Here is a 15,382-nt window from a genome sequence, read left to right as displayed (position 1 = left end):
TTATTTATATATTTTAATTTATTAACTTGAGTATCATAGGGGTCGGATTAGGGAACCTCTTTCAATCTCGATATTTAAGAACGTGACACTTCCGATATACCTAGAACAGTCAAATTCAGACCATATCAATCTCATAAACTATCAAAATCGGATTTGAAACCTTAGACTCGGGTTTTGCCCAAATAAAGTTGGGTGTGAGTTAGCTCTTAGCTACGCATTTGGGTGCGCGTCAGATAAGGGTGGGGGGTGACCTTCGGGCTTAGGGAGGGAAAGGTAGTTGGGTTGGACGTTATTCTCACGCCTTGGGGAAAGGTAGTTCTCTTAATTTAGCCCTTTATTTTGCTCTCTCCAATCCAACCACCCCGCCGTCGGTGCCTGTCGCCTCACCCAAACCTAAACCCATGTCGTAATCCCCATAATACCCCCGTCTTTTCCATTTTCTTCCCAAAACGCCTCTCGTTCTTGCTGGGTTTCCGAGTCTGCCCCCTCCTGCTTTTGCCCTCCGTTGGATTCAACTCTTCTTTGATGCGATTTGTCCTCCGGATTTTTTCCAAAAAGAAAATTTATATTAAAGTTTAATTAAAATAATGAAAGCCTTCCAAAAATTATTTTTTTCATATTCAAGACAAATTGTAATCGTTTACTATTTTTTATTATTTGGAATTAGTGAAAGGTTATTCCGTTTGCATCAACCATCTTTATATTTATACTTGAAGAACAAAACTAAATTATATTTCTCATAAAAGATCAATTTTTTAAAATATAATAATAAAAAAATTTTATAGAGACATCAAATAGTGAGGATTTGCTCTTAATTTAAAAATACATCGTCCGATTAGTACCATGATCAGTCTAAGATTTTGCTTTCGTCTAAACTAAATATGATCGATCAAAATGAATCAACTTCTTTAAAAATAATTTTAGATAATTATCAAAATTAAATTATTTTTAAAGTAAGACCTCGATATAATTCTTTCTAGACTTTTATTTCTAAAAAATAATTTAAATGAGACTTCCAACATTGTTATGGTAATTTTGAGAAATGTAAAATTAATTTATTTTTATAATTAAGATGAAAACATATTTCCTGGATTTTTATTTTTTAGAAATAAAAAAAGTGAATTTTATGCACTGAACCAACCATGGAAAAACTTGTTTTGGTAATTTCACCGATACTTCGAACGATGGGGTTAAACACCAAAATGATTAAGGATACGGCGGTAATTTCACCGAGTAATAGAAGGAGACACACACAGCATACGTTCCCCATCCCTTCAATGCCTTCACAAGGGAGACGAAACCAAACAGAGATCGAAGTCGAAGACGAAGAATAAGAAGAAAGGTGGTGGATGCGGGCCGAGCCTCCCTCTCCGCCACCTTTTCTAGGTCTCTCCCTCGATCCCGCCGCCGCGTCGTGATCTCTTCCGGCCTCGACGCCGTGGACGGCATCAACCGGTACGAAGCCATCGTCCTCCCTTTCTTGGACTCCGATGTTTTTTTTCATGTCTGTACATGGTGAGTCGACGGGTTGGATTTCGGGTTCCGTTCTTGATGGGTTGGCGGCCACCTTGGCTCATGGTTTTGCGCCATCGGGGCTCGTCGGGCGTAAGGTGGTGGATGGAGGCTGGCGAATCGGATTGCGGAGGAAGTCTATGGGCATCTGGTTAGAGGTGGTGGGTGGCAACTTGGATGGTGACTTGGGATGTTTTTCTGGAAATCCAAGTGACTGATGTATTCAGAAAGTATTAATTTGTGACTTGTGTGCTGAGGAAGTTTGTATTGTGAGGAAAAGGACTCCTTCTTGGGTTAATTGTGGATTTTGTTGGTCGTTACCCTGATAAATTTCTGTTAGGGGCGTTTACCGTTAATCTTGCTCGGATGGATGATGGTAATGCCATTCGTTGACTAGTACTTGTTCTGTAATGCGAGTTAGAATGATATTTGACTCAAGAGTTCAGGTGTCAACAGGATGCGAACATCCTTGTGGTGGGCAAATCAGTTTCAAAGAGCTCGTTTATCTGTTACCTTGATGTCTTTTCCTTAGTTCAATTTTTTTATTATTTTTCTGCTTAATTTGAACCTTGCAACTGAATAGTACCTTCATAGTCCTTTTTTTTTCGATTAGCTGATGATAGTATGAGCAGCCAAGCCAACATTGATTCGCTTTGGACTGCCCTCTGAATGTACAACTTCCTAGTGCTGTCTCCATGCACATTGGTCTTCCAAAGACTGTATCATCCACAACCTGTTTCTGGCTACTGATAACTTCTGAGATTTTATGGGAAACTTATTTGCACTTATCCACCTATTCACCGAAGTCCCCATTTGATCTCCTTGATTGCATCTAAAACCTAGGCTTGATAGTTACAATAATGTACTAGGTGTATTTGAATGAGGAATGATTCAACAGTTTACTCCTCAAATTGATTTAAGTAAAATAATTCTGAATAAGGCTCGTTAAGAGTTGTTTACATAATTGATTGTCACTCCTATTTTTCAAATCATCTTTGTTTCCATTTGATACATACCATTCATCATAGAGTGATGCACGTTACACCAAATTACTTGCCCCATACTTTAGCTCCAGTGTCAATTTTTCCTTCAAATTCAATTTGTTGCTAAACGCCTTGTATCAAGAATTTTAATTTCGTGGCACGGCGGTATCTTGCTATGCTTCTGGTTGATAGCCTTGACATGCTTTGATGGTGGCCCATATCAATTGGTCTGAGAATATATGACTTGAGCTTTCTGTTGTTGTTCTAGTCAAATCCTGGAATTTTCTCAATATCAATCAACAGAATTGTGACACATGGTAGAGTTAGCTCTTTACAAAAAGATGCAAGGCTTCACTCCAAAAGTCTTTTTCCTTTAGCTTGATTGAGTTTCAGCCCCCATAGAACCAAACATCTTTCTAGAGAAAAATCCCAGGAAACATCCCAAGAATTACGACAGATATTCGTGTACTTTTCATTTAAAATGGAGTATAGTTTGAACCTGAACTCAGAGCCTTCAAGACTGACGAAACTTACCATAGCGGAGTTCTTATTGACAATTCCTTGATCACATCTCTTATTGACAGATCTCCAAAACCTCTTATCCTCTAGAATATGGATCTTGTGGTGCTCAGAACTGAGACTTTGTCCTGGACAGTGGCAAGCTAGTTTGGAACCCAATTCTATTAATCTTTGATGGAAAGGAGATCAAAGATGGAGTTCAATGATGACAGGTGTCTTTTGGTTGGATGACAACTTACTCAGCTGGTTAGTAAGTCTGATTCAATGTGGTTGGGGTCGGTAAGAGTTTGACAACTAGATAGATGTTAAAGTTGCTCCTTAGTTTAGCGGAATTGAATTTAAGCAACTATGCTTCATCGAAAACTGAGAAACTTTATCGGATAGACCTTCATGATAGTTAGTCTAATATATGACTACTTTCCAGTCTATTAGTTAGGTAGGCCTTCTTAGCTGAAACTATTTCTACATCAGTACTCATGCGATCTCTGTGCTGTAAATTTCATTATTCATTTATTGTGCATTGTTATAGTGTTTAACAAGTATTTTATTTCGTATTAATTATTTTTTCCATTGTTAGCAGTGATCGGTCATGGTTAGCTTAAGGAGAAGAAGATATTTGGGGCTCTGTTCTGGTAATACTTTCTGTTTGATGTGAAAAGTTTTCATTGCATGGATGACGCAAAGGAATTGATGAGTTTCTGTCGGTTGGACCTTGATTTTTAGCTGTTTTTCATTCATGATATCCTTAATTTCTGTTTGTGGTGAAAGATATCTGTCCTATTTGATCCACTTGCATTTTGGATTTTCTGATCTTTTTTGAGAAACTGATATTTTATTTTATGATCTTTTAAGCTTCTAATTGTTGTGACTGGAAAACAGTCATATTGGTTAATGAGGGAAGTTTTGTTATCTTAAGTAATAATTGAAGACTTAAAACATAGTCAACTACATTTTTAATGGACATGGTTGGATTTTTATTTTATGTTCTCAGCATTCTTGCTTTGGATTATCTGCTAGTGGAACTATTTCATTTTGATAATTGAATGAGCTTTAGCATGTATTGAGCTTGTCATTTTAGTGAAAAGCTCGAAGATGATATTGCAGGAAAAAGTTCCTTCCCTGTTGTGCTTCCTAAGCTGATTGAAAATGGAAATGCTGTGGATAATTCTAATCAACATGTCAAGCCAGTCAGTGTGCATCCCATGCCTTCAACTGAGTCAAGCCTTCAAAAGCTGGTATAGATCGAACTTATAATCCTGGGTTTTATTTTTCACTTTTTCCAGTATATCTCTGCTTAATGTTCTGCATGAAACATTCGTGTTGTCATTTGTACATGTATGATGGCTTAATCTGACCAATGACTGAAAGGTTATACATTCTTAAGCTATTTTCTTAGACATATAAGACAAATTAAGCTCTGCTTTCATGATGTGAATTTCCTTTATGACCATGCTTTACCAATTAGCATTAAATATGTTGCATGTTTTTTTTATATACTTTTTGAATCATATTGAAGATTACTTATTTTCCTTTTACATGTGAAAGTTGCAACATTATGGCATCGTGTTGTTATTTTCCTAGAGAAATTTATTTTCAAAAAATAGTTTTCTTTTATTTTAGTAATATACTTAACGATGATCTCATGATTACTTAACCTGTACGAACTCTTTGGTGATTTTTCAGCTCCTTAGTTGTTTAGGACTGATGTTACCTTGACTGAAGTTATTTTGTAAGAGAACGTTGAAGGCCCATTTTTGACATAAGTTGACGAAATTTGAAACTTGACATAAAGATTCCTAAAATATGCAGTTCTTTTACATTATAAGCCTTATAGTAGTAACTTTCAAAGTTTCTGCTTGTAGGCATCTTAATTATAGTTTGCATTAACAATTGCAAACTCTTACTATGTTTAATTTGACATCTGTTATGTAGAAATATTATCACAAACACAAATATAAAGAGTAAATAAATACGAGAATATGGAAGATGCTATTCTAGATGAACGTGAGGCAATATGATCCAACAATTTTATGAAATTTACTAGTACTCATAGCCTTTAAGGTCAAAGATTAATGTATCTTACCAAATTTTGTTGTAGAGTGGCTGGCAAGTTGGACAGTTGTATGATGCCTAATCTCTTGAGAGAGTTAACTAGTTCATTGGAGGAGAGGGGGCCTAACTCTCCAAGGCAGGAAACCTAAAGGACAAACACAGAAGGGCATTACAGTTTCCTTTGGTGGCTCTCCATGAATGTGCAAATTAGGTAGGCAAGTTGTTTTTTTGGAAATTAGGTCAGCAAATTGATGTAGGTCAAGTTCCTTGATACCGATGTAATGTAGGACAAGCGCATGAAAGGGCTTTGTAGAATGAAGAAAATATTTGAGAATGGGAAAGAAACAGAGAGAGGAGCGAAAGATAGTCACAGATTCACTCTTCTTCCTAGGCATAATAACCAGTGTCCTGCCCTCACATAAGATATGCTTCATGCATGGATGATGACATCAAACCATGTCATTTTCAAACCATTTGGTCTACTTTCATAGGCCCTTAAGCACGAGAAGAAAAGGAAAACTAAAGAAGAGAATGGTAACTAAAGAAGCTTTACAGCTCTTCCTATCTGACTTTGATTGTGTGTTTGATGAGCAGTTATGAAATGTATAACATAGCTGATAGCTCTACTTGCAACTAATATTTATCAGAGTTTGTTTTATTTTATGGATCATGAAAGAATAATCAATTAAAAATTTACATGCATATAGACAAAAGAACTTTTCCAAGATGTCTTGATAAATGATGCTTTGGATACGACTCATGTCTTGTTAACCATAATTTACAACAACAACAATAAATTTGTAAAGTCCCAACTATTTGGGGTAGGCTATCGGATCTTTTGTTGTCATTGAGTTCTATAAAAAAATTCATATTCTTAGTTAAATTAAACGTATTTGATTTCTTATTTTTAGTTTCCAATAATTAGGTCTCCATTTGGCTTTTCTCATACCGTTAATATTAATAGTTTACTTCTGGTCTCCTTAGCACATTTCTGTACCATTTTAAATTGGTCTTCCTCGTTAAATCCTCTATTGAAACTACACATTTATTCAGAATAAAAATATGTTTTTTTCTATGTTTTCAAATAACTTTAGACATCCACCTCAGCATTTTCATTAAGCCGACCTATAAAGCATCGTTGGACTAACAATGACCTTATAGGATTTTTATACTTGATGATCACACAATTTTTACTTTATAAATAATATCTTAATCTATCTCTTCATCTTAATTGATTCAAGATACCTAACACATGAAAAGATTGCCCTTTCTAGAATACCTATCTCATACATTGTTGCTAGCAAATGCCACTATTTTTTGTTTTACTGTTCAAAGGCCAGCTATCATTATCAAACTAACAGCCACAGGTTGAAGTGGTTTGCTGCAACTACAAAATCTCCACCAGATGTATGTTATATATATGTCCTTATTTCAGATCATAAATCCAATTATTGTCAACGAAAAGCTAAGGACAATTTTATGGAAAAGATACATTTTCTTGGTGTTGTCTTTTGTTTAGTACTGTAGTTCTCATTGGAGTAACTTATTGTCTTAGCTTGCTATGAGCCTATGACATATGCTGCTTATTCCATTCACAAAGTCATGCTTGTGTGGTTGCGAATACAAGGATCAATGAATTATGCCAGAAAATGTATGTGTTTTTTAATTTGTTTTTGCAATGAAACATGCTGGAGAACATATGGACTTCCAAAAGGATGGTTATTTGGTTTTGATTTGCTTCCCAAGTTGGTGCATTATGCCCCATGAATTTTTCACTTACTACCATAGTTAAATTTTAACTGGGTACCTTTTTTTCCTTTAAAAATGTGAACATTTTTCTACATCAAATACTTTAGAGTAAAGTTGGTCTTTAAAAGGTGGCCTAGGTAAAAAGTGGTTGTTCTACTGATTGATGTGCTTTCTTAGTTTCTTCAAACCAATAGGCCTTTTGCTGGTATTCACATGGTTCAACTTCAGTAGCTTATTACTGTCAAATCTTTTTCTCGAGAGCTACTATAATTTTATTAACTTTTTTCTGTCAAATCCTTTGCTGAATTTCTCCATGCATATCATGTTGTTTCACAGGTAAAAGAACCTATATGTCCTGGATCCTCGAGTACATTTGGCTTAAGCACGACAAAGGAGGAGCCAAACAATAATTTTCCTGGTTTGTTATAAGTATACAATTGATGTTGTGGGAATTGAAACCTTTATATATTGATATCATTGAATCTGGGACATTCTTGAGCATAAATTTTCTTGCATAATGGTGAATTTGTTTTAAATTTTTTGCTTGAAAGACAAAATAAGTGACCAACAGTCAGAAACATTTGATTAGACAAATAATATACTTTTCAGTTGAAATGCAATCTAATTCATTTAACTAATTTATCCTAAATTCTTGTTGTCTGAAGCATGACTGATTTTTTGTTACTTTCATGTACAAGAAGAAAATTTCAAATTGTTTCTTTTACAAAACAATTTTATATAAGAAAATAGCAAATTCCATTTTATTTCTTAGGCAGAAGTTTCCATGTGCTGTTATTAATGGGGATTGGATGCTTAAAAGAATGAGAAAAAATGATTTCTTGTAGAAACAAATTAGAAGAGAAAGCACAAATTTTTTTTGTATTTCAGATTTAATAAACTTGCCATACCTGCTGAAACAATCAAACAAAAATATAAAAAGTTGAGAGCTTCTTTCTGATAGCATGAATATATCAAACTCTTGTAAAAGGTGTGTATATATATATATATATATATATATAAAAGGGATCAAATCCCTTGACCTGTGGGAAAACCGTCCTAGAGACTAAAAATCCAACCATTTAGTTGGTGCATGATAATTTTTTTGTTTCAAGCTATTCTTATGAGTGTTCATCTAAGTTATATGCCATCTCATTGCTTCCATTTGCAGGCAAGCGCAGAAAACGACATAGGAGAAAGCACTATGAAGATCAGGAACCATGCATTATGACAGGTGTCTATTTAAAAAATATGAAATGGCAAGCAGCAATAAAAGTTGACAAGAAACAAATTCACTTAGGGACCGTTGGATCTCAGGAAGAAGCTGCTCGATTGTATGACAGGTATTAGGCTATTAGATTCGGTTACCTGATATTGTAGTTCTGTTGCTGAGGAAGAAACTCTTAACTCAAATTTAAATCATGAGCCCTGGGGCGTTGCATTTTGTGAACTTGGTTTGATACTTGTTTTTTTTTATATGAATATATATTTAAATACTTTTGGGATACTTAAGGACAATTTATGATTAACTGTAGGAAGGACTTTGTTCTCGTGGATGGCTGCCCCCTTTTGATGTTGGACGTGATACATATTGTGTACTGAGCATCAAAATGATTGTTCATTTAATTAACGTGAATAACTTCTCCTTTCATCACAAGTATTATTGATACTTAATATATATATATATATATATATATAGTTAAATTTTCTTCCTTGATGAGTTATTGATGCTCATTAGTTACTTGTTATAGGATGTATAGGACACATCCTCATAACCTCTAATTCTTTGAATAATATCGTGTTTTGGTGTACATAAAATATAAATCGTTGGCATTAATTTGACTGTTGTATATATGCCATATCTTATTAAGCATTTTTAAGACCTGTGGTATTGGCATCCATATCATCTTTTACCATTATCCCATATTGCTATTCATAATTTATAGGTGATATACATCTCACAGATGCAGCTTGTACAAATTATTTCAATTGAATTTTCTCTACTGATTATGATCGACTCTATTTGAAATGACTTAATTGTTTGGATAGAAAAGTATTCACAATATCTCATGCCTAGATATTGATTGCATGGCCATAAGAGTTACTGTGTTTTTCTAGGTAGGACTCGATTGTTTCCTGCTTATTCTTTTTCTCAAGTATTCATCTTTACCTGCAGAGCAGCTTTTATGTGTGGGAGAGAACCAAATTTTGAGCTCTCAGAGGAGGAGAAACAAGAGCTAAGACAGTACAACTGGGATGAGTTCTTGGAAAAGACGCGCAGTGCAATCAATGACAAAAGTAAAAATGAAGCTATTTTCTATTGATTGTATCCCATGCTTAACTAAGAATCATACAGAGCTAGTGATGGTTGGTTTTTTTTACAGAGCACCAGCGAAAGCTTACTGTAGGGAGGCGAAAGAAGTCAGAGACTCACATGCCAAATAGCAACTGGGAACACGAGGGAGGCACCCCTGTTTCATCCATGTCAGATGACGATGAAGATGTTGATGCCAATACATGTGTCCTGTAAATATTGAGATCCAAGGAATCCAAAATACAAGCTCTCATACTTTTAATATTGAGGCTATTTAATGCGTATGTATATATATAGGATTATAGCTTAGTTTTATTTCTTAATAATTTTCTTTGCATAAAGGCCCTTATTTTTCTTGGCAAGGGAAGTTGCCAATTTCTGGTCGATGTAAGGTGCTATTGTTTACCTTTAATTAACATAAACAGCTTCTCGCCTGCTGTTTCCCTCAGAAGTTAATCTCAAGTTTATTGACTATCTTACTGCCTTCATTAAGTGTAAGCAGATTGTCAGAACATGGGATGTATGCTCATAAATTGGATCTTTAAAGATAAGTAGCTTGAATTGGCTTGTCTTATTTGCACAGACTTTGTTCATTTGTGACTTGTGTTCATCTATCGATTGTTTCATTATTCATTTGTTTTTCTTTAGCTTTTTTTTTTTACAGATTTTAAAGAAAAAGATGAGCTTAAAGTTGTCAGATTTGCATGATTCAACCAAGCAGTGTCGGATATGCTGCAGTATTAGGCTGAGACAGCACTGTAAGTTCTATTCTGAATCAGCTTTTGCTGCAGAATTAGTCCCATAAAGTAGTATTATTGGCTTACATTATTAATAAATTGCTGATGCTGAAGATTGTTATATAATAATTTAGTTTATATTGGTCATTTAGAGTCGGTGATCAATCCAATTGGCTCTTATGAAAATTCTTATCTGTTCCTTGCTCGTTATAGGGTGGTAGGTCTTACTAGTTGACTTAGTTCTTAACACCTTAGTGTGTGGAGTTGCAAGAAAGTCAACTCCACGAGGATCAAATCTGAAGCGAGTCTTATTTATAATGAACCTGAATCGGAAAAACTCGGATTGATGTGGCATATTACAAACTCGACTGTAAGAGACTATGAAGAAATCAATGTCATATTGCAAACTTCTCTAAAATGTCATATCAATATCTTCTTCCTCTCAAGTAAAATGAGTCAAACCCCTCTGTTCAAGACTCCGCCTTCGTTTAACGCATGCAATCAACGCTTCACACAACTACGCCACTTGAGCCACATCTATCCATACATGTAGCTTTCGGAACGAGGAAAGGGCGGCGGTCGCACTGTCGCCGTATTGCCGCAGCACGCACATTGAATCGTGACCGTCCACGTCATCGCGAACAAGGAGGTATCCATCAGACGGCTGTGGACAGCCGGCCACATGGCATAAATAACCCTGGTGTGTTCGTCTCCGAAGAAACCTAATATCGGATCTTTCAATCTCGGCCGAGGACGGGAGAAGGGATCGCCTCTTCTCCCGCTCCTCTCGTCAAAGGGGGTTTCTCGGAACCGATCGGAGAAATCCCTGCCAAAGTGGAAGGATCGCAGATCAAAGGTGGCATCTCAGAAAGCCAGTGCTCTTGTGTTCCGATGGGTTCTCGGCTCGCTATGATGCCCATATTGGTTTCTTTCTCTCTCTAGCTTTCATCTCGAATGATTTCTTTTCCTTCTTCTTTTTTTTTTAAACTCTTTTTATTGTTTTAGAACGAGCATTTTGTTCCTTTTTATCGTCATGCAAAGTTTTCCTTTCGAAAATTATTAAGGGTTTTATGTAGATAAGAAAATTTTGTCTTTGTGGGAATCAATTTTCATCTTCTGATAGTGAAAATGGAAATCATTATGCCTATTATTAAATATGAACATCCAATTAAGACCCGATACTAAAGAAAAAACAATATTTCCATGAGTAGTAGTATTTTGTTTGTATTCATTTCAAATTATGTCCTCTCTCTAACCCTATTAGAAATTTGATGAGTCCAAATGGAGAAGAGACCCAGCGGACGATGAAGGCTGATTTGACACTGAATGTTCATTTGACCGTATCAACTTTACAGATTTCTAGGTTGGGAACTGGTATTGCCATGATGGTTTCATTCATTTGGAATTGGACTTGAAATGATGCGACGGTGAAATCTGCAGCACCGCTTGAAGTTTTGTCCTTTCATATTATTCATACAGAAATGACAGCTTAGTAGCGGGAAAATTGAGTCCATGTCTCCCTTCAAATAAGATCTGGATTGTCATAACGAAACTTAATTCCAATGAATGCAGCAAAGCTTTCCAAAGTCACAATCATCTTTAAAAGCATGGAGAGATAGGAGTTCGGCTGTCTCTATGGAGGTACTTGTAATAATTTAATCTTATATCGGGAACAATAAGACTTAGATTAGTTTAAGCTTAAATTAGTCTATGGAAGTTTGATGGATACTATCATCAAAGATATTGTTCTTAAATAAAGTCGAAGAGTGAACAAAATGTTCACCTATAAATAGACGAAGCCTTCATTCCCAGTAGACAGCAACAGCATATTCCTAATCTTGACCGGTTCATAAATCTGGGCTACAATGTGGCTTGTGGCCAGTCCATAGCACAAGCTACTAACCTCACATGCATCGCATGTGCACATTTATTTCTTCTCTTTCTAGGAGTAAAGAACCTCATGAGCTAAGGTGGGTGTCTCATCAGAGACAAGGTAGAAGACTAGAATCAAAATTTCTGAGACTCACTGATATAAATGCCCCACTTACAAGTCATGTACCTGAGCTTGCCCATTCAATTCTCTTAGCAACCCCACTGCCAGCAGACTTCCTGACAAGCTGCTGCCTTCTATACCTATATGCTGAAAGCAATGTCATGAAATCAGATTCTTCCAGTTGTGCAAAAATCTAACAATTCTAAGCCTAAATTTCCCATTTTGCATACAAAAACTCTTCTTAGGCTAAGAACAACCTATTTAATATAGACCACAAGGGGCTCCACCCTGAGGTATCGAACCTACAAGCTGTGTCATGGACATGAATGACATTATGTTTGCTACCCTGCATGTATCACTTCTTGATTTATCCTAGAAAACAATAAGGAAATGTTAGGTAAGTGCTCATAATCAAGAGCAAAAACAATTTTGTCAGGGAGTGAAAGCATTCTTCTCGATCAATAGGAGCATCATATAACTAATATTTCATTCGAATACAACGAGCATACAAACTTAGACTCACAGGAAATGCCAAACTAACGACTGTGCAATGGATCTGATAAAAAGTAAGGATTGTGCTCAGAACTGACAGAGTAGCCACCCAAAATTCATCATAAGCCCAACAGAAACAAAGAATCATTGGGATGCCACGCACACAACATAGTTTAGAATGGACCTATGTGGTCAGCAGCCATTGGTAGTGAGGATCTTGGTGATGCCTTGCCACACTGTTCGCTTGTATTGTTAAAAGGAAACCACCTACTCATCCTTTTTGTTTCTTGATCTTGATGGCGATGGAGCATGAATCCGCTGATTTATATCGTTCAAAGTCAAGTGCCCTTGAACTTGACATGGTCTGACGAGCGTAAAAGGATAGGCGACAGAGGTAGTCAACTTTGTTGGATAAACAAAGGTTGGTTTATCATCCTTCTTGTCTCTTGATCTCGATGATGGTGGAGCATGAATTCGCTGATTTATATCGTTCAAAGTCAAGTGCCCTTGAAGTTGACATGGTTTTATGAGGGTAAAAGGATAGGCAACAAACGTAGTCAACTTTGTTGGAGAATTGATGCAGGATTCTGTACCTGAAAGAACAGTAAGGAAATTGATTATAATGGCAGGGATGATCAAGCACAGAAAGAAAAACCTAGTGATCGAACACAAACCGATTTCGTTAAGCAATACGTACCTTTGGAAATCTTAGGAGTAGCAGCATTAGGCATTTCCAGCATGAGATTAGTCGTTGTATCGGGTTCCATATTGCAGAAATCTAGAGAGAACAAAGGAGCAGTTGAAAGTATTACCAAGTAATTTCTGTCTATATATGTTGATAACAGCATTTGATTTCTGAAATATGGTATCCATTTTGTTGATTGTTAAAAACATATCGCAAAAAATGATCACATCAGCAAAACTCACAGGTTCTATACTGACCTGAAACATTTACTTGGGCAATGGATTTGGCATGATCATTTTGGCTGGAAGATCTGTCATGAAATACAACCTCAGGTTATGGACTGAAAAAGGACAAAGCAGCAAAAACATCAAGCATAGAAAGAACAGACATTTCACTAGAGCTGCAGTACATCTCACTATCATTGAAGTACTCCAACCACTCATCCGATGACTGATCCAAGACTTCATTGCTAAACAGAAGCACATCATCTGAGATATATTTCTTAATGAGAATGACTAGGAACATATCCGCATCGGGTAAAGCTGAAATCCAAGGTAGACAAAAAGAGAAACCTGAACTGCAGATGGGATTATACTGTGAATCCTTTGGGCAACCATCGACCACCATTGAATCCTCCTGAAACTCAATTGCAACCCAAGGAAGTAGATCCTTTAGTATGATCAGAACAAATTTCCAAGAACTAAAGTGATTAATATTGTTGAATTAATGACCTTAGAAATTGTCACTGGAGCCGACAGCTGCTCGTTGTCAGCTGTGGTACCATCGGCATCAGAAGTAAACTGTAAAATCCGACGCCTTTTGCCTCGGGATGCTTCTTGTCCTTCCTCCACAACCTTCTTTGCCTTATCTGATATCACCTTTCTATCGTCAAAATAGGACATTGAAACAGTCTAAGCGACAAGCAGAAGTTGAGAGGTGTACCTGATGTATGCATGACATCAAGGCCTAGATCTCTGCAATCTTTAATCGGAGTTTGATCTCCCAGCGTAGACAGCAAACTCTCGTCTTTTTGGTTATTATCACCCCACAGGCATTGGGGTAAACCTATGATTGTGAATTCCAGATCTCATAAGCACGAATATCAAACTTTTTTCCCCGAAAAGAATTCTGGAATAATAAAGATGACAACAAACCAAGCTGGGAGTCTCTCGGCAGGCAAAACCCTTCTTCTTGCCATCCCCACATATCACTGCGGCACATTCCGCACATAATTGGCAGAAAATAAGCATCTCTAATCCTTGGAATCATAATTCAAGAGGAAAAGCAAGAAAAATATAAAGAACAATCATGCAGTTCACATCCGAAGCGGATAGGTGGGGTATCGGGTAAAACCTCAGAATCAAACCCAATAGGTGGCACTATTGAAAATTCAAACTTGGAAGGACAAATAGTCAAACGAGAAGCCGATTGAAATATGATACCTTTCCCCAATCAAGATAGGCATCGGGCAGAAATGTCCTCGCTGAACTAGCGAAAACATGAAGAGAACACTAAGATCAAGATCAAAGGCATGCCGATCGAATTAAAATCGGAAAAAAAATCCCAAAAAGAGAGAGAAGAAAACAGATGATGGGGAACAATTCTAGTCAGCCACGAGTCATTCTGATGATTCTTCCCCCTTCAACGTCAAATCCAACACCGAATAATCCGAAAAATACAGGAACGGAACTGACATGTTACTACTGCTGACGCTGTAGCCACTGCTGCTCTGGAAATCCATACCTCCACGGAAGAGAGGTCAGAGGACACGAAGCTAAAGCGCAGAGAGCCGTTAAGCAGGGGAGAGGAAAGCAGTCGCCTCGCGAGCTTTTAAGCGACCGCCCCAAAATCCAAGGGAAGAGAATAAAGAACGGGTCAGTGGTGAAGGTAAGCGAGTTGCTATTTATAGCGGTCGATCAGTTAATCAACGGCTAAGATTTACTAAATTATATTCTTCAAATAAAAAAAATTCACTATGGTAATCACTTACACGACAATATCTGCAATGATACAACTAAATTATTTCTGGATATATATATATATGTATATATATATATATATGTATATATATACATATATATGTATATATATACATATGTTCATGAATCAAGTTATGAGGGAGACCCAATTGGATGAGTCTTGAGGCTTAACATTGTACTTGGATTAGTTTTGGATATGTATCTCTATTATGTTCCTCATGTGCAATTTTTAGAAAATTTTATTTATATTATATTATTAAATATATTATAAGTGGCTTATCAAACTTAAGCTAAACTCGGTACGGCGGGTAGATAGATCCGATGATAGAATCTTATAAGTCTTAATATATGATTATAATGTAGTTGGACC

At 36.4% G+C, this 15,382-nt stretch overlaps 2 protein-coding genes across 4 annotated transcripts; one reads left to right on the top strand and one right to left on the bottom strand.

Moving 5' to 3' along the window:
* The first annotated feature begins 1,267 nt into the window (after positions 1-1,267).
* LOC135592321 (ethylene-responsive transcription factor-like protein At4g13040) lies at positions 1,268-9,600 on the top strand. Of its 2 annotated transcripts, none has more exons than XM_065081711.1 (7): positions 1,268-1,455; positions 3,595-3,646; positions 4,107-4,249; positions 7,152-7,233; positions 7,984-8,155; positions 8,989-9,110; positions 9,197-9,600. In XM_065081711.1, the coding sequence occupies exons 2-7, from the start codon at positions 3,604-3,606 to the stop codon at positions 9,340-9,342; spliced, it is 708 nt and encodes a 235-aa protein (XP_064937783.1). In that variant the 5' UTR covers positions 1,268-1,455; positions 3,595-3,603; the 3' UTR covers positions 9,343-9,600. The 2 variants fall into 2 exon arrangements, with proteins under 2 accessions (XP_064937783.1, XP_064937784.1); XM_065081712.1 differs by having other exon boundaries at positions 1,269-1,455; positions 4,119-4,249.
* Positions 9,601-12,304: 2,704 nt separating this feature from the next.
* LOC135592319 (protein XRI1-like) lies at positions 12,305-14,894 on the bottom strand. 2 transcript variants are annotated; one of them, XM_065081709.1, is made up of 9 exons: positions 14,728-14,894; positions 14,188-14,243; positions 13,976-14,098; positions 13,765-13,901; positions 13,606-13,669; positions 13,422-13,521; positions 13,291-13,343; positions 13,046-13,126; positions 12,305-12,941 (listed from the first exon to the last, which is right to left on the bottom strand). In XM_065081709.1, the coding sequence occupies exons 1-9, from the start codon at positions 14,772-14,774 to the stop codon at positions 12,616-12,618; spliced, it is 987 nt and encodes a 328-aa protein (XP_064937781.1). In that variant the 5' UTR covers positions 14,775-14,894; the 3' UTR covers positions 12,305-12,615. The 2 variants fall into 2 exon arrangements, with proteins under 2 accessions (XP_064937781.1, XP_064937782.1); XM_065081710.1 differs by having other exon boundaries at positions 13,443-13,521.
* Between the last annotated feature and the right edge of the window lie 488 nt (positions 14,895-15,382).

Source organism: Musa acuminata, chromosome BXJ1-9 (assembly GCF_036884655.1).
Source record: "Musa acuminata AAA Group cultivar baxijiao chromosome BXJ1-9, Cavendish_Baxijiao_AAA, whole genome shotgun sequence".
NCBI classification, from domain to species: Eukaryota; Viridiplantae; Streptophyta; class Magnoliopsida; order Zingiberales; family Musaceae; genus Musa; species Musa acuminata.
This window is presented reverse-complemented; position numbering and strand designations above follow the sequence as displayed.